The sequence below is a fragment of the Nipponia nippon genome, unplaced genomic scaffold, assembly GCF_047370975.1.
Source record: "Nipponia nippon isolate SJK-2023a ecotype South Korea unplaced genomic scaffold, ASM4737097v1 scaffold_18, whole genome shotgun sequence".
NCBI lineage: Eukaryota > Metazoa > Chordata > Aves > Pelecaniformes > Threskiornithidae > Nipponia > Nipponia nippon.
This window is the reverse complement of record NW_028262334.1, coordinates 9,974,800-9,989,585: the sequence shown is the minus strand read 5'-3', so window position 1 is coordinate 9,989,585 and position 14,786 is coordinate 9,974,800. Positions and strand designations below refer to the sequence as shown.

The following is a 14,786-nucleotide window of genomic DNA, read 5'->3' as shown; positions in this document are numbered from 1 at the left end:
AAAACACCTCAAATAAAGCACTCCCACGTTTTTTCAGACCACTACAACTTTTGTTAAAGGGCTAGGTCCGCCTGCTGACGATACGGCCCCTGGAGAGCAGTTCCAGTAAAGACGGATGCAAATTTTGACTCGAGGCTTAAGTTACCCTGCTTAAAACCTGCAGCGCGATTACAAAGACAGCAGCGCAGGCAGAAAGGCGGCTGCAAAGCTGCACCTGCGGGTTCTAACTCAAAGCACGCCTCTCCAGCGTGAGCAAGCCGGTCCCCGGCGCGGTTTCGTGCTAGATGCCGTGCAGCTGGATGAGCCCGACTACCGTCATTTGCACCGGCGTACGAAATTCGCCGTTGAAATAAAGCAGCAGGCATGAACCTGAGGAGGAAAGCTGCACGCACAGAGGCGAGCTCTTCGCGCCAGGTTTCTCCCGCCGCGTCCCCGGGAGCGGAGCCGGTGTCGCCCCGGAAATTCGCCCCGAGCAGCCCCGGCGCCTGACAGCGGAGCCGCCCCGCCGCCGCGCCCGGGCCGCTTCACCCCCAGGCCCTGAGCCCGCCGGCCTCCCCCCGGCCCCGCGGAGCGGCAGGCAGGGGCCGCGGAAACGCAGGGAGCCGCTCGGACGGCGCCGGAGGGCGCCTCCGCCCCGGGGCCAGCGGGGGGGGGGGGGGGGCCGCTGCTGGCGCTCACGGCCCCGGGGCCCGCCCCCCCCCGCCCCCGGCCGGGCCCCGAGCCCCCGAGCGCGGAGCCGCCCGGCCCCGGCCCCGCCAGACCCGCCCCCGGCCCCGGCCCCGCCGCTGCTCCTCCCGCCGCCGGCGCGGCCCCTGCGGCCATCTTCTGGGGGCGAGCCCCGCCGTTCGGAAGCCTCGGCCCCGGGCGATCCCGCTGCCGTTCGCGCAGCCCCGGCCCCGCCGCCCCCGCGGGCCCGCCCGGGCGCGCCCCTTGCCCCCGCCGCTCCCCGCGCACGCCGCGGCCGCCCCGCGGGGAAGCAAACGGCCGCCCCGGCTCCCGGCGGCCCCGCCGCCCCCCCCCCCCCCCGGCCCGCGCCCGAACCCGCCCCGGGCGGCGGCCGCGCCCCGCCGCCCCCCGCCGCACCTGCCCCGCGGCACCTGCTGCCCGGCGGCGCGGCCCTCACCATTGTGGCTGACCCAGGTCGGCTTCAGGAGCTTCATTGTTCCCCGCCCGGGGCCCCCGCCGGCCGCCGCCCTCGGGACCCCAGGGCGGCTCCGCCCGGGCTGCCTCCGCGGCCGAGCGAGCGGCGGAGCTCAGCGGCCGCCGGCCACCATGGGCCCCCGCCGCGCGCCGCTCTGCCCGCCCCCTCCGCCGGCCGGAGCCGCCTCAGCGCCGCTCCATGCCCCGCCGCCGCCCGTGCCGCAGCCGCCGCCGCCCGGCCGCATCCCCCGCTCGGCTCCCGGCGGCGCCCGGCAACGCCGGAACTCGGCGCCTGGCAACCGCCTAACCGGCCCGGCGGGAAACAGCCGCCCCCGAGCCCCAGCGTTCCCCCGCCTCGGCCGGCGGGGGGCGAGATCCCGCGAGGCGCCGCCGCCCCGCCTCCCGCCTCCGGGGCGGGCGGGCGCCCCCTGCCGGGCGGAGCCGGGCGGCGACAGCGGCGGGGCGGGGCGGGGCCGGGCCGGGCCGGGCCGGGCCGGGCCGGGCCTCCCCTCCCCTCCCCTTCCCGCCCCTTCCCCCCCGCCGCGGGCGGAACGGTCGCGAGCCGGAACAGGGGGCGCGGGAGCCGGAGCGCGGCCGGCGGGGAGCGCGGCTGCACCGCCGGGGAGCCATGCTGGCGGCGGCGGCCCGGGCCAGCCCGCGGCTCTGCGGGGCCTGGGCAGCGCCCGGCGGCGCCCGGCTCAGGTAGGGCGGGGGCGGGGGCGGGGGCGGCTCCCCGGCTCCCTCCGCCGTGGCCGCCTGCCCCGGGCCCGCGGGGAGGGAGCCCAGCGAAGCGCCCTTTGCGCGGGATTCCCGCCTCGCCCTGGGCCTGCTCCCGGTCCCCTTCCCGGGCGGGCCTCGCTCGCCCCGGGCTCCCTCGGCGGCCTGGGCCTGGGCCTGCGCTGCGGGGCCGGGACCGGGACGTGGCGTGTGCGAGCCTGAGCGGCCGGTGCGGGGGCACCGGGGCCGGTTCTCGCTCTCGCGGCGGCCTCCGAGCCCTGAGCGGCGGCGCCTGCCTGCCCGCGCGGGAGCGCAGGGCCTTGCTTCGCCGAAATCGGCGCCTCAGAGAGGCCGTTATCGGAGCTTAAGAATAAAATTAACCTATTCGTAGGCTTAGAATTGCATCTGCCTCGCCCCTCGGTACCCTGTGGGTCCGTGACGCTGACCAGCCCAAATTCCGGGTTTCGTTGCCTCGCTGGAGTTTGGGGTTCTCTCCGGACAAACGCTGTACACTGTCACGAATTAAGCGGCCAAAGATGATTCGAAACGCATCACTGTAATTTATGACTAATGAGCAGCCCTTGCGTTTTGCAGAATCAATGCTGTCCCAGTCCGCGTCTCCTCATGCTTTACGTTCCTTTTTCTCCCCAAGTTCCTGGCTGCCCCAGGCGGCTGCGTGCCGAGGAAGCCACTGGCAGAGCTCGCTGCTGGCGCTCAGGGCGTCCCTGCCCACGCGGTGAGTGCAGCGGCGCGGAGTTACGTACAGGCGCTTTCGCCCTTAGGGGAACACAAATTTTCCCAAGTCCAAGTTAACTTTTAACTATAGATGTTTGCTCTCCGGTCACGATATGTAAAAGCAGTTAAGAGCCGTTGGCCTCTTGAGGAGAGTCTAATGGTAACCGACACAATGACTGCTCTACGCTTGTGTGTACCTGTATTTGCTCCCTCCACCACAGAACGTGGCTGGAGATCTTCGGATTTAAGCTGTGCTCCAGAATTCCCTTTTGAGCAACAACGGAAATGAAAGCCTAGCTGAACAAAAGCACTTTACTCTGAAGGGGTACACTAGGCAGCCCGCATTTGCGTGTATGTTACGTTTTGGTATCCGCGTTCTGTTTTGATGCAACTAGATTTAAAATGTCCCGGTGGCTATTAGGTACCATCAGGGAGACTGTTGCACACCGTAAAGGTCGTTTGTTCCACCCGCAAGGCAGGAACGATAGCCCGCAGGTCCGCCGCGAGGATTAGCTTGTGTCTGCGGAGCGTGGCGTACGTTATCTTGGGTGTACTGGATCTGCGCGGAGACGTACAACGGGAGAGTAACATCTGCGCCCCGAACGTGGTTCCAAACGTGGAAATTTTAAAAGCGTGTGTAAAACCACTCACTCTCTTCTTTAATGGGAGATGACAGGAGTATTTGCAGACACACCTGTTACCCACTCTGCTGCACTCTCGGCTGGCGCAAAACAATTCCAATTCAATTTTTGTGGAACTTCTTTTGGGTCATTCTGACGTTCAGCACAACACTGGAGGTTGCTTTTCTCGGGCAGGTAGAGTTCTCTGCAGAAAATCTCACCAGACGTATTACTGTCTCCTGGAAATTACATTACTTGAATAAAGCTAACGGCTGGAACTTCCGTTGGGGATGAAATTAAGCAATGGGAAGGGACAGTCCTTAGAAAACTAAAGTGGAAGTGAAAGTTGCTGGTGTTGAATTAAGTGACAAAATATCTTCCTTCATTCACGTAATGATTTCCCTTCTAGAGCGCAACCGAAGAAGAAGAAGAAAGTGGATGTAAAGAGAGAGCAAGCGCAGAAGGATCGGATGAAAAAGAAGATTAAAAAGTTGGAAAAAGCTGCCCCAGAAATGATTCCAATTGAGGATTTTATAACGCCGCTGAAGTACTCCGATAGCAACAGGTCAGTAAGACTGTCTTTCACCATGCGCTTGCATTCATGGTAGAAACGCTTCTCATTTCTTTCTCTGCCAAACCGCGGTGCAGCGCCAGCCTTGGTACAAAACCTTATCTACTTCTACCAGGACAAAAACGGGGAAAGCAAATTTTATTTGCTCCTGTTAAAAGGAGTGAAAAAATAGTAACACGAATTCCTGTTGGAATGACCGCGGAAAACCCGACAGCCCAAGGCATGAATGAAACGCATTCTCTGGGTCTGGGGGGGGGTTCTTGTTGTTTTGGTTTTTTAAATTTGCTCTTTTGGGTGCAGGCTATTTCTCTATTACAGTGTTACCTTGTTCTTCATCAGGGTGCGAAGTCTTCCCCCTCTGTCGTTTGAGGAGACTGAAAGAAGAGTTTTACTCATGAAAAAGTGGTGTTTGTTTAAGCAGAAACAAGACAAGGCAGAAAAGAAAGCGATCCAGACCCTTGTGGAAGCTCAGCAAGAGGCACTAAAGGAACTGCGCCTGGAGTCCGAGGAGCTGTATCAGGCCGCGATCAGACGAGATGAGGGGCTCTTCCCCTTCGAGAGAGATGGACCCGATTACACCCCACCGCTTCCCGGTTACGACCCTCCTGAAGGAAAATGCGTTGATATCACCAAAGTGTACACGCAGTGATGGAGGACTCTGTTGGTCATCTGGCACGAGCCACGCGGCCAGCTGAAGGAGGAGAGAATGGAGTAAGAATAAACAATTCCTTCTGCAGGTTCAAATACCGTAGGTGTGTGACTGTGAAAAACCATGCTAATGAAGGGCCTGTTTGTTTGGGGCTTTTGAATGGCTATTAGGTAGTAAGTCACCCGACAAAACTACACTACCTCACTCTTGTGCCGTGCTAGAACAAGACAAAGTAGTAGTATTTTAGAGAGTATTTTATCTTTCTGGGCTTCTCTCTCATCCCTCCATATGCTCCTGAGCAGCAGCTTTGTTGTTCTGCATAAACCATAACTTGGAAGATTCCTGTGCTGTGAGGAAAGAACGCCGCAGCCATCGCATCAGTCTGCCCTCTAAGGGAGGCAGCAGCCGACTGTTTGCTGCCTCTCTTTCCAGACTGCAGTGAAGTACTTTTGCATGTAAGAGGGGAAAACAGATAGAAAACACACCACGACAAAGCCAAAATTAAGTTTGGGGTTTTTTATATTGCCATGTAAGCATCGTAACTAAGTCTCTAAGGGTTTGCCCTAAAACAAAACAGATCTCTCTTCAGCCATTGAAACCTTTATTTTTGTAGTAATTCTGACTGCTGCCATCGACACACGCCACCATTCAAGGGTGTTCCAGAGAGGGGCAGGGTTGCAGTTTCAGGGGCTGCGATATCATCCCACCAGGCGAGAAGCTCTTAACCCGCGACAGTAATGAACCTGGGAAATGCCTTTTCAACGCCGGTGGTTGTGGTGATCCTGAAGAGGCAGGGAGAAGTCCCGGCTTGCTTCTGTTCTCCCATCTGGCTGGCCTGGGCTGGGCACCTTGTTCCAAAAGTGTGCCACACCGGCTGGCAGGGGAGGAGGTCCTCGTCTAACAGGAGGAGCTAGATCACGTATGCACTAATTTGGGAGTCGCCTGCTGAGTTGCGGAATGAAATCCTAAAGTGTAAGACAGTAATAAGGGTCCAGGATCAAACGAAGCACTCAGTTCTCCCTTTAAAAAATACTGGGTGTTTAAATAAACTCTCAGTATTTTTGAGTGAGTGCTAAAAGTATTGCAGGGCAGAGCTACAGTTGTATAATTTCAAGATGACACGGAAGGAAAAAACCAGCGTAGTTTGGCATTACGTATTACATCACTGACCACGCACAGCAACAGCCTTGCTAATTCGGCGTGTCTTGGTCAAGGGGAAGATACCAGTCAGGTGGTGGGCTCTTCCTGAGCGTCCACACTGGAGCATATCGCTGTTTTTCCATAACTCGAGCTCTTTCGCTCTTGCACAAAGCTTCCTGAAATACAGGAGAAAAAAAAAAAAAAAGAATTACCGGGTAGTGCTGAATGTTCCGGTCTTGGAGAGGACTTTCCTGCTGGGACTCCTCGAGGGAAAACGAGGAACAGGAATTTGTCGTGCTGAAACAGGAGTGCCGAACGCTACGCGAGTCAGCCAGGGTACAGGCTTTCCACCGGGTCCCGTTTATGTTTGGCCCCGACTCCTCCGTTACGAAGGGAGGCACCGGGCCCGCGCCGCCCCGGTCGCTGAGGGGACGAGGGCCGCTGGGGCGGGCAGCGCTCCCGCCCGCCCGGGAACGCTTCCCGCCCGCGGCACGGCGGCTCTCCCTGCTGGGGGGGGGGGATGTCGGAGCAGCCCAAACCAGGAGCTCCTGCGGCAGAAGGCTGTGGAAACTCTCCCGCCGGCTGTTCGGGCCCTGCGGCCCGCCGCCGCCCGCCCTCCCTCCCCGCGGCGTCGCCGCCCCCACCGGCCGGCCTCTCCCGCCCGCGGCGCCGAGCGCCGCTACCGGCTCCCGAGGCGGGAAGGGGCGGGGGGGCGCGGGCGGTACCTGCGCGGCGGCGGCGCGGCCCCTCTCCCAGGCGCGGCAGGCCTCGTAGTCCTCCCGCCACCGGCCGCAGGCCGGCAGCTCCCCGTGCGCGTAGTAGTGGTGGAAGGCGTGCCGCAGCCCGCGGCAGTGCTTCCACTCCCACCAGTAGTCCTCGCACGGCCGCGGCGGCTGCGGGCGGAGAGAGAGGCCGGGCTGAGCCGAGCCGCGCCGCCGCCCCGGCCCCGGCGCCCTCCGCGCCGCCCCGCTCACCCGCCAGGCCTCGCCGCCCGCCATGCTGCCCCCGCGGCGGGCCGCCGCCCCGCCGCCAATCCCCGCCGCGCTCTGCGGGCAGACCCGCGGGCCCGGCCAATGGCGAGGGGCGGCACAAACCGGCCGTCCCGCCGCCCCGCCCCCGGGCCTGCCAGCCAATGGCTGCCTGCGGGGCGGGGCTCCCGCGCAGCACGTGACCCCCGCCAGAGCCCGCCCGTCCCCGTGAGGCCGGGGCAGGGGCGGCCCCGGGAGCTTGGGGGGGGGGGGGGCGGGGCGGGCGGGCGGGCGGAGGGACGACGGACCCCGGCGCCTGTGCTTCCCCTGGAACCGCACAGCGGGGACGCCGGCCGCTGGCCGAGGAACCTTTCCTGGGGCTCCAGGAGGGCGCGGAGGCCCCCCCCCCGCCTCGGGCAGCCGGAGGGAGGCCGAGCTCGTTACCGACGCCGCCGGAGCTCCGCGCTCCCTCGCCGGCACCGGGCAGAGCTGGGCCTCGCCTCTCCCGACGCGTGCCATCAGGTCGCTGCAGCGCGATCTCAGTAAAAGGCGTGCCGCCGATTACAGACATAAAACGCAGTCACAGGGGATTGCTTAGAGCGATTTATGCCCCGCGCCGGAAGCCACGATCGCAGACGCCCTGCGGAAGCCTGACACGGGCGCGCGTCGTTTGCACCACGCCGAAAAGCTTACCTGGAACGGTGGCAAAATACATAGGGAGGGAGGAAACTGCCAAGCACGGAGCGAGGCGGCACCCTCGTCCCGCGGGGGAGGAGAGGGGAGGACGTACTCTAAGACCGGACCTCTCAGTACGCAGACCGCGCTGGGCTCGCCCCCCAGGTCTATCGAGAGACGCCTCCCCTCGTCACACCACAGAAAGCACTCCTGCAGAAACCCGAGGACTTAATTTTCAACTGAAAATGGAGACAGTCTGACAGCTCCGGCTTTAAATGTGGAACCAAACCCAGCGAAAGCATTCCTGTGGTGCACCACAGTCTCTCCTCTCAGCTGCAATAACTAAGATCCAATATGCTGCGATCGGTGTTTTAATTTTCCTCCTGACGGACTAAAGGTACCACAACTTAGGGCTTTCTTCCCTTTTTGCGCAGGGACTGGCCTTCTCCTGAAAAGGCAACGAACCGGCTTCCGGATTCATCCTGGAAAAGGGAAAGAGGGAAAAAAGGTGGTCACCTCTCTGCTCGCTGCGACGAAAGCTGCACGATCGTTAGAAAGAACATTCCACCAGAGCAGCAGCTGACTGCCGCCACCTCGCATCCCGCGTCTCCACAACCACGAGCACTGCAGCGACCGTCCAGCCAGCGGAACCAGGCGTGCGCTGGCTCGGCACGCTTACGTCAGCCAGCAGGGACAGCGGGGGCTGCTTTCACCCAGCTCAAACCACTTCTTAACTACTACCGCTTTTCAACAGGCGCGCGCGCTGTGAAAACCAAGCGTGGAGAGAGGAACCACGAGCTCGGATAGCAGCTCTAATGGTCTCGTTCTGCGCACAACTGGGGAGGGTCCGACTTGATTTACCTCTTCGACTTTCTTAACTAGTGGGCGTGAGTTTCTAATGAACGTGATTCTACCGATCTTGAAGTCATAGTTGGGTATTCCTCTGGAAAAGAAGCATAAAAATGTTACGCAGGAAGTTTTATACCTACCGTCCAACGGAACGCAGCGAGACCTACTCTGTCTGTCGGCACTGTACCAACGCTGACCGCTCGTTCTCATCACCAAATAGTTCTACAGTTAAAGCACCGAATTCTTTTCTGACGGCAGGCATACGTTGCATGAGGTCAGTAATCAGACACGGGGGCTGCTGCAGGAGCTTGCCTGCGGCACATCTCCACGGAGCCTGTGGCCTCCACAGGGCCACGGACACGCTTGTCCACCAGGGCTCGGGTTTTGTTGTGACAGATGTAAACGACAGAACACGACAGGAACCACATCCCTGCACGCTTCCACCAAGTCTGAATTTTCTAAATTTACTTCTAAGGAAAAAAAAAAAGGCGACAAACCCACACATGGCTTGGCTTTGGTTACCCACCCAACTCTACGCCAAATGTCACTTTAGAAAACTGGCAGGGTTCTGTGCACCGCTCGGCCCAGCCCGGCCTGGGCCTGCTGCCTCTCCCCGCTTGTCTTCCACCCAACCAGAGTTGAGTGAGCGAGTTTGGGCCACATCAACTTGGGATCTGCACCTTAAGCAGTCAGGGACATCACAGTCAGCCTAGAAGATCAGGCTATCTATTTTCTCACTGCAACTGTAGGAGGAAATCAGCTTGTTTACACTGCAGGAGCAGAAAGAACCAACCCCAAACTCTGCTCAAACACTGGTCCTTGGCTGGCTGACAAGCGAATGAAACGGACATACCTTCGGATGTCTCCGGGCTTAATCGGCGATGGACTAGGCTCAACGCCTTTCTTCTTGCCATCCAGTCTGTTCCCAGAACCAGAGAATGCCTATGGATACAGAACGAGTTTTTACTTAAGCGTATCTTGTATTTGAAAGCACACCGCACAGGGATACTACATTCTGTAAAACCTTGCTATCGTTTTTATTGAATTATTTGCCTCAGCATGTTTCTTTTTGGTGCGTATAAGCTGATGAACCCTGGGTGTAGGAGCATGTTTCGGTCTCCCGCTTACGGACTGCCCTTTTAAGGACAGCAAGTCACGCTGTCTGTCACTGGCTGGACGCAGCACAGAACGTTTGCAGACGCTTGCCAGCTAAATGACAAGCACCCTAAGAGCAGGTACTAGCATTCTGCAGTTGTTTGGAACAGCTTTCCCGCGCCATTTTACAACACTCAGAAGCCAGCGGAAATAGGGGACTTACACGAAATCCTATGTCACTCACGTATCCACTGTGGTCTGCTTCAACGTCCTGGGAGGGAAAAAACAAGTTGGTTCGTTGTGTTCATGTTGCGATATGCAGAACACAAGAAAACACTTCCACACAGTTCTAATCAAACAAAACTTCAGAACAATCCCTTTCCAAAATCAACAGCTGGTAAACAACCATCTCTGAAGTAACACAAGCACAAGCGTCTGGTAAGTAAAGTTCACTCTGAAGAAATCGTTTCAGGGAAAAAAAAAATTAGGTTGGCACTCGCTGCCCCATCACAAGCAAGGCTGACTTCTAGGGAATACATTTTTGAAGAACAGAAGCTTAACCTACCGTGGTCTCTTCATGCTGTGCACTTCTTTCTGGTTCTTTGTACCCCAAAGGAGCATCAAAATCCACCTATGTACACAAGGACGACGAAAATAAGCATGACTGATACTGTTCTTTTCCTCCTAAGCTTTATACTACTGTTCCTCGAGCCTCCACAAACGATCACTCCATTTTGACCTAGAAAGAACTGAGGTTCGCTTGTTAAACATTTTAACTCAGAACTAAAAAGACTAAGCCTCCCCGGAATGAGCCTTGGCATGTAACTGAAACGGAGCAGTAGAAGAGCACCCAATATCACTGGAGTTTGAATCAAGACAAGGCTGTTAAGTAAAACTCAGATCATAAACCACGTTGAAGCTAGACATTAAACTCTAGGCACTACAGCCGCCTGATGGCACACGAAGCGTAGCTCGAGACCGCAGGTGTGGTTACAAAGGCACACGCGGTCTCCCCAGTGAGCCACCTTCCCTGTCCCACCTGATTTTACCTCTCCTGCAGCACCAGAGGCGCCTGGTGTACAGCGCTACCACGGAATGAGATGCCCTCTCCTTTGGGGGGGGCACAGTAAAAGCAGACCTTCCACATCAGCTTAACTTACATTCATATCGCATTCTATGATGGACACGGCCTTATCTGGTTTGGTCTCCATCACCCGAAGCTCATAGATCTGAAACAGTAATGAATATTTTAAGATTGCACATGCTTATACATAAGAAAAGCGTATCTAAACCTCTCCCTTCAGATGGCTCCAAGAAAACCGAAATAAGTGCTCTTTAGGTTGAGGACTGGATACTTCAGGGTCTCTACAGAACCTGAGAGCACCGATTTTTACCTCAGAAGATCGCTATACACTGGAGCTAGAGAACCTAGCTTTTACTGTACCTTGCTGCACTCTTACTGTACCTTAATCGGCATTTTTGAAAAAAACCTATGAATTTAGGATAAATTCTGTCCTCTGACTTGTAAAACCATCAACAGCACAAAAAGTTATTTTCTTGTGAGTCAAAAACCAGTTTAAACAGCAACTCGGGAGAAAACTTAACGGACCCCTTCTTTCCTCCAATGGAAAAGCGACTGCGAAATCGACCACCTGGCAGTACTTGTCAGCAACGCTGCACAGCTCTGCCTGCAGCGTTTTAGCACCAACATCCAACAAGCTAGGATGCTGGCTACAGCCCCAAGCGATCACAGGGGCACATCTGCTGCCAAAAATACTCATCCATAAAATCTATTCCCAAGATGTACTCAAAGTACTTATGTGGTCACAATCTGCTGAAACATAGCGTGCATTTTTACATGGGGCAGAATTTGTTTCCCCAAACTGACGGTATCCAAACAACCCTTGCATGGACTGGTGTTGCATACCGTACCTTTTCATTGTAGTTGATGGCAATAACGTCCCCAGTAGTTAGACAAGCAAAGTTTCTCAATGCATTTTCTAATCTTTGGAGTATGTTAAGATGAAACATTTGTTTTCAATGCAACATCAGAGCTTTAAAGTTACTACGTTACAGAACTCTGATCCTTGGCCTCTCAAACGTGGTTTAAAAGTCACCAGTAAGTACTGTAGGTAGCCTTTTAGTAAACGTTAGGGTGTACAAGTTCTTCTAAGGGACACTCAAACTCCTTAGACTTTAAGCCAAGACTCACGCTTCTTCACTCCAGGCTACACTTCGTGCCAGCAGTCGGCAACACCTCTGCACAGAAGTTCTCCCTCCTTTTTGCCTTCAGAAGGAGCAGCAGTCATTATCTACTACTGGAAGAGTATGAGCCACACCTGAAAAGCTAGCTGGCTCTGCCTCATCGTTCCCATTTGGGAGAAAACTTTTGTCCCCTGCTCCATAGCTGAATAGGAAGGATACACAGCTTTGGGATTGGTGATGTCAAGAAAATCCGGACTCTGCGGCTGAAACTTTGAGTAAGTAGCGACTTGAAGGTTAACACTCTCCACTTGCACCAGGCCTCCCTCTTCCAGCAGCAAGTTCTGCATCATCTGCAACAACAAAGATACAAACCGCTATCAACGTGACTGGTGGTGTAAATTCTCTTTCCCTGCGGATACCTATTTTCGCTGGGGCCTCCATCTTCCTTGAGATGCACCAGTTTAACACGGTTTAATCTCAGGAAGAACAGTCAGGTGCATCTTAAGAAGCAGTCTGCTCTGCTTACTTCGTTAAACTCTCACGGAGGGAAACCTGAGCTGTGACTGAAAGCCGCTGTAGGAACATGACTAGCAAAGATACGCACTTCCAGGAAACATTCCGCCTCTTTCATATGAAACTGGCAGCTCACTAATCCTACTCTTCAGGTTTTGACCGTTCAGCATGAGGCAACTCACCCAGTGTGGAAGGTAACATATGCCCTCATCAGCCACAAATTCGAGCACGCCACAGTGCGTCATTCGGTCTGAATTTTTATTGGTCAGCTTAAACAGCATCGGGTAAGTAATATTAAGTCGGCCTGGTGAGGAAGGAGAAAAGAATTTTGTTTGTTAAAAGCCACCAACACATTTCTGAAGCTTTCAGAGACTGAACATTAGCCAGAGAACAGGCCAGACTACAGGAGAGGATTCCTCTCACACCATTATTCCAGTTGCTCAAAACTGCAAATCCAGGAGAGAATGCAGAATACGAACACTGTATTGCCATCGCACTTCAAACTTTAAATGTCTCTCCAACATTTCCGCAAGCTCAGAGATGAGCAGGCAGCGGGTATTAGCAGAGGAATCTATTCCTGTTATGTTCTTGTGCTATTATCAGTTAGGTCCTACCTAATGAATTTTAACAGGCCCTGCCTATTTTAAAATTAAATCCTGACTAAACTAATTTCTCAAATAAATTCTACTAAGGCTAAAACTCGGTGGGGGGGAAACCCCTTTGTTAAAAAGGCTAATAAAGACCACGTATACTATTGATTCAGTTATCTTTTTCCCCATTTCCAAGACTTATTTGGTCTTTAAAATAAATTTTGCTCCAGACAACAGCATCCAGAACAAGCAGGCTGAGATTAAGAATTCGCTAGATTGACTGTAACCATTATACCGAGTACGCTATTAATAGTTAATAAATATTGATTCATGCTTCAGGTAGCCCAACACTTCAGATGTCTGTACTTGAAGACAGACAAGCCTCATTAATTCTGACAGACAAGATACTTCCAAAATACATTTTTTGAACTAATTAGCCTCATATTCTCTATTTAAGTCAGATTTTAATAGATAACTAAAATACCGTGGTATTTGCTTGCGCATTTGCTCCTATTTCTAATGTTGTTATTCCGGAATAAAATATCCACTTACTGAGTTGATCCAAAGCCGATGGTGGCATAATTACTGCAGAAATGAGTAAGAATGTACGATTAGGAAAAGTATGACTGTACACAGAGCACACAACATACAATTTTATCATTCCTTTCTCTAAAATCTTCTCTAAGAAAAGGAGATTCTAAAGTCTCCTGCAAATCCATTTTTAAGCCAGAGATTTCAGTAGAATCAGTCACGACAAATACACCTAGCATGGAGATTTCAAAATTTAGTCAGAAAAAAAGAGAAGACAAGGTTTTACAATACCTGGTACTAAAGAAAACGTTTCTTAAAGGTAATTTTATTTGCTGGGCTTAGAGGCGCTCTTAAATCGATGCCAACTCAAAACAACATAGCATTAGTCTGACAGCCCGAAAATTAAGTTGGCTGATCTATTCTCTTTGTTCAAGCTAAGGGAGGTACAACAAGGAGGGGAAAAAAAAAAAAAAAAGCCCTTAATCATAAATTTCCATGGCTCGTAATGGGCCTAAGATTTTAACAAGAGACTTTAAAAATGAAGAACGTCTTTTTCTAATGCTGGTAAGCCAGGACTCGCTCGGTCAGTTTTTTAATTGCGCAGTAATGCGATAAACCCCTCCTCCTCCCTTCCTGGAGCCCCACCCGGGCTGCTCTCCCAGCTCCAGCCACGAAGCCAACAGCGCGTCTCCATGCTGTTCCACAAAGTTTCTGCAGCCTTGGCCAAAAGCTGTATTGCTTGACATTATTCACAAACACTTTCCCCACAGGTTATTAGTCAAAATAAAACATGCACATACTCTTCCCGCCTTTCTCCACATCTGACCTGTCATTAGGTCCAGCAAGCATGGATACCGAGAAGCAGCGGTACTGGGTGGAGAAGCGGTTCTGGAAAACCCGAGGGATGGGGTGATCGAACATATTAAAGGAGAACTAGGGGAAAAAAACACAAGGAGTGTATTAGCAGGTGTCTAGCGCGTACTGAAGCGTCGCAGCGCCCGACGAAGCCTCAGCTAAACGAGCGCCGAGGGGCCGCTCGGCTGACGCCCCGCCGGCCGAGGGCCCCTCCGGTCCCGCAGCTCAGGGACCGCCTGGGGAAACCCGAGCGCCGCGGGGCACAAAATGGCAGCAGCGCGCTGCCAGGCGACGCCTGCGGCCAGGGCTGGGCCGGCCGGCGCCCCGCGGAGGAAAGGCCGACCCCCGCCCTCAGCCCGCCGCTCCGCAGCCGGCGCAGGAGCGCGGGGCCCAGCCGCCCGCCCGCCCGCCGTGACTCGGCACCTCCCGGGCCGCCCCCGGCCTCACCATGGCGGCGGCGCTGAGGCGCGGAGCGGCGGCGCTCGAGCTCCCCACGGGCGGGGCGGGGCGCTCGCTCGCCTGACGGGGCTGAGCGCGCCCGGCCCCGCCCCCGCTGCCCCTCCCAGCGTGCCGCGCGGCGCCCGCCCCCCCCCACCCCCCGGGAGGCCATGCCGTGTGAGGGCGGAAGGCGGGCCCTCGCCCCGGCCGAGGTGGCCACGGTGGTGGCCATTGTGGCGGCTCTTCTGGCCGCTCGGCCCCTCCTCGGCCTGGGAGCGCCGAGGCGGCTCCTCCCGCCTCTTTGTCGAGGTCACGTAAACTGTAAAGCAAACCGTGCGCCCGCGGCAAAGATGGCAGCCATGGCTACAAAGGTCAGCAGGATGCTTCCAGCTGAGAGGCTGCTGGGATTGGCCAGCCGCACCCGTCGCGTCTCCCTCTTCCCAATCCCATTGGCGAAGACCCGGAACGGGTTGAGCAGTTCACCCAATCCGCTCC

The 14,786-nt window shown here is 55.9% G+C and overlaps 4 protein-coding genes across 12 annotated transcripts in view; 1 reads left to right on the top strand and 3 right to left on the bottom strand.

Moving 5' to 3' along the window:
• The window catches only part of HIRA (histone cell cycle regulator), a 37,857-nt gene extending 36,438 nt beyond the window's left edge, over positions 1 to 1,419 (bottom strand). The window contains exon 1 of the mRNA XM_087754627.1: positions 1,124 to 1,419. Coding sequence (XP_087610753.1) covers positions 1,124 to 1,160 — 37 coding nt within the window. The 5' untranslated portion in view covers positions 1,161 to 1,419. The remainder of the gene's footprint in view (positions 1 to 1,123) is intronic.
• Positions 1,420 to 1,628: 209 nt separating this feature from the next.
• Positions 1,629 to 4,527, top strand: MRPL40 (mitochondrial ribosomal protein L40). Of its 2 annotated transcripts, none has more exons than XM_087754507.1 (4): positions 1,629 to 1,842; positions 2,510 to 2,593; positions 3,622 to 3,777; positions 4,123 to 4,527. In XM_087754507.1, the coding sequence occupies exons 1-4, from the start codon at positions 1,769 to 1,771 to the stop codon at positions 4,430 to 4,432; spliced, it is 624 nt and encodes a 207-aa protein (XP_087610633.1). In that variant the 5' UTR covers positions 1,629 to 1,768; the 3' UTR covers positions 4,433 to 4,527. The 2 variants fall into 2 exon arrangements, with proteins under 2 accessions (XP_087610633.1, XP_087610634.1); XM_087754508.1 differs by having other exon boundaries at positions 1,684 to 1,842; positions 2,452 to 2,593.
• A 406-nt stretch (positions 4,528 to 4,933) lies between these two features.
• On the bottom strand, positions 4,934 to 7,124 carry CUNH22orf39 (chromosome unknown C22orf39 homolog). Of its 3 annotated transcripts, none has more exons than XM_087754510.1 (3): positions 6,985 to 7,124; positions 6,298 to 6,465; positions 4,934 to 5,748 (listed from the first exon to the last, which is right to left on the bottom strand). In XM_087754510.1, exons 1-3 carry the CDS (start codon positions 7,057 to 7,059, stop codon positions 5,623 to 5,625), a joined length of 369 nt encoding a protein of 122 aa, XP_087610636.1. In that variant the 5' UTR covers positions 7,060 to 7,124; the 3' UTR covers positions 4,934 to 5,622. The 3 variants fall into 3 exon arrangements, with proteins under 3 accessions (XP_087610636.1, XP_087610635.1, XP_087610637.1); XM_087754509.1 differs by lacking the exon at positions 6,985 to 7,124 and having other exon boundaries at positions 4,934 to 5,397; positions 5,603 to 5,748; positions 6,298 to 6,689; XM_087754511.1 differs by lacking the exon at positions 6,985 to 7,124 and adding an exon at positions 6,547 to 6,570.
• Positions 7,125 to 7,129: 5 nt separating this feature from the next.
• Positions 7,130 to 14,425, bottom strand: UFD1 (ubiquitin recognition factor in ER associated degradation 1). 6 transcript variants are annotated; one of them, XM_087754501.1, is made up of 12 exons: positions 14,301 to 14,425; positions 13,799 to 13,931; positions 13,020 to 13,052; positions 12,060 to 12,181; positions 11,584 to 11,714; positions 11,092 to 11,164; positions 10,320 to 10,388; positions 9,725 to 9,790; positions 9,383 to 9,430; positions 8,918 to 9,006; positions 8,205 to 8,534; positions 7,130 to 7,697 (listed from the first exon to the last, which is right to left on the bottom strand). In XM_087754501.1, exons 1-11 carry the CDS (start codon positions 14,301 to 14,303, stop codon positions 8,228 to 8,230), a joined length of 1,074 nt encoding a protein of 357 aa, XP_087610627.1. In that variant the 5' UTR covers positions 14,304 to 14,425; the 3' UTR covers positions 7,130 to 7,697; positions 8,205 to 8,227. The 6 variants fall into 6 exon arrangements, with proteins under 6 accessions (XP_087610627.1, XP_087610630.1, XP_087610628.1 ...); XM_087754504.1 differs by lacking the exon at positions 8,205 to 8,534 and adding an exon at positions 8,077 to 8,158; XM_087754502.1 differs by lacking the exon at positions 13,020 to 13,052.
• Between the last annotated feature and the right edge of the window lie 361 nt (positions 14,426 to 14,786).

Excerpts from the sequence above, each read along its gene's own strand:
- MRPL40 (XM_087754507.1), top strand. The coding sequence starts at position 1,769 with ATGCTGGCGGCGGCGGCCCGGGCCAGCCCGCGGCTCTGCGGGGCCTGG. Across the intron at positions 1,843-2,509 it reads CCCGGCGGCGCCCGGCTCAG|TTCCTGGCTGCCCCAGGCGG; the intron begins GTAGGGCGGGGG and ends TTTCTCCCCAAG. Across the intron at positions 3,778-4,122 it reads AAGTACTCCGATAGCAACAG|GGTGCGAAGTCTTCCCCCTC; the intron begins GTCAGTAAGACT and ends GTTCTTCATCAG.
- UFD1 (XM_087754501.1), bottom strand. Across the intron at positions 11,715-12,059 it reads TATGTTACCTTCCACACTGG|ATGATGCAGAACTTGCTGCT; the intron begins GTGAGTTGCCTC and ends TTGTTGTTGCAG. Across the intron at positions 9,007-9,382 it reads TGAGTGACATAGGATTTCGT|GCATTCTCTGGTTCTGGGAA; the intron begins GTAAGTCCCCTA and ends CTGTATCCATAG.
- CUNH22orf39 (XM_087754509.1), bottom strand. The coding sequence starts at position 6,570 with ATGGCGGGCGGCGAGGCCTGGCGGGTGAGCGGGGCGGCGCGGAGGGCG. Across the intron at positions 5,749-6,297 it reads GCCGCGCCGCCGCCGCGCAG|GAAGCTTTGTGCAAGAGCGA; the intron begins GTACCGCCCGCG and ends CCTGTATTTCAG.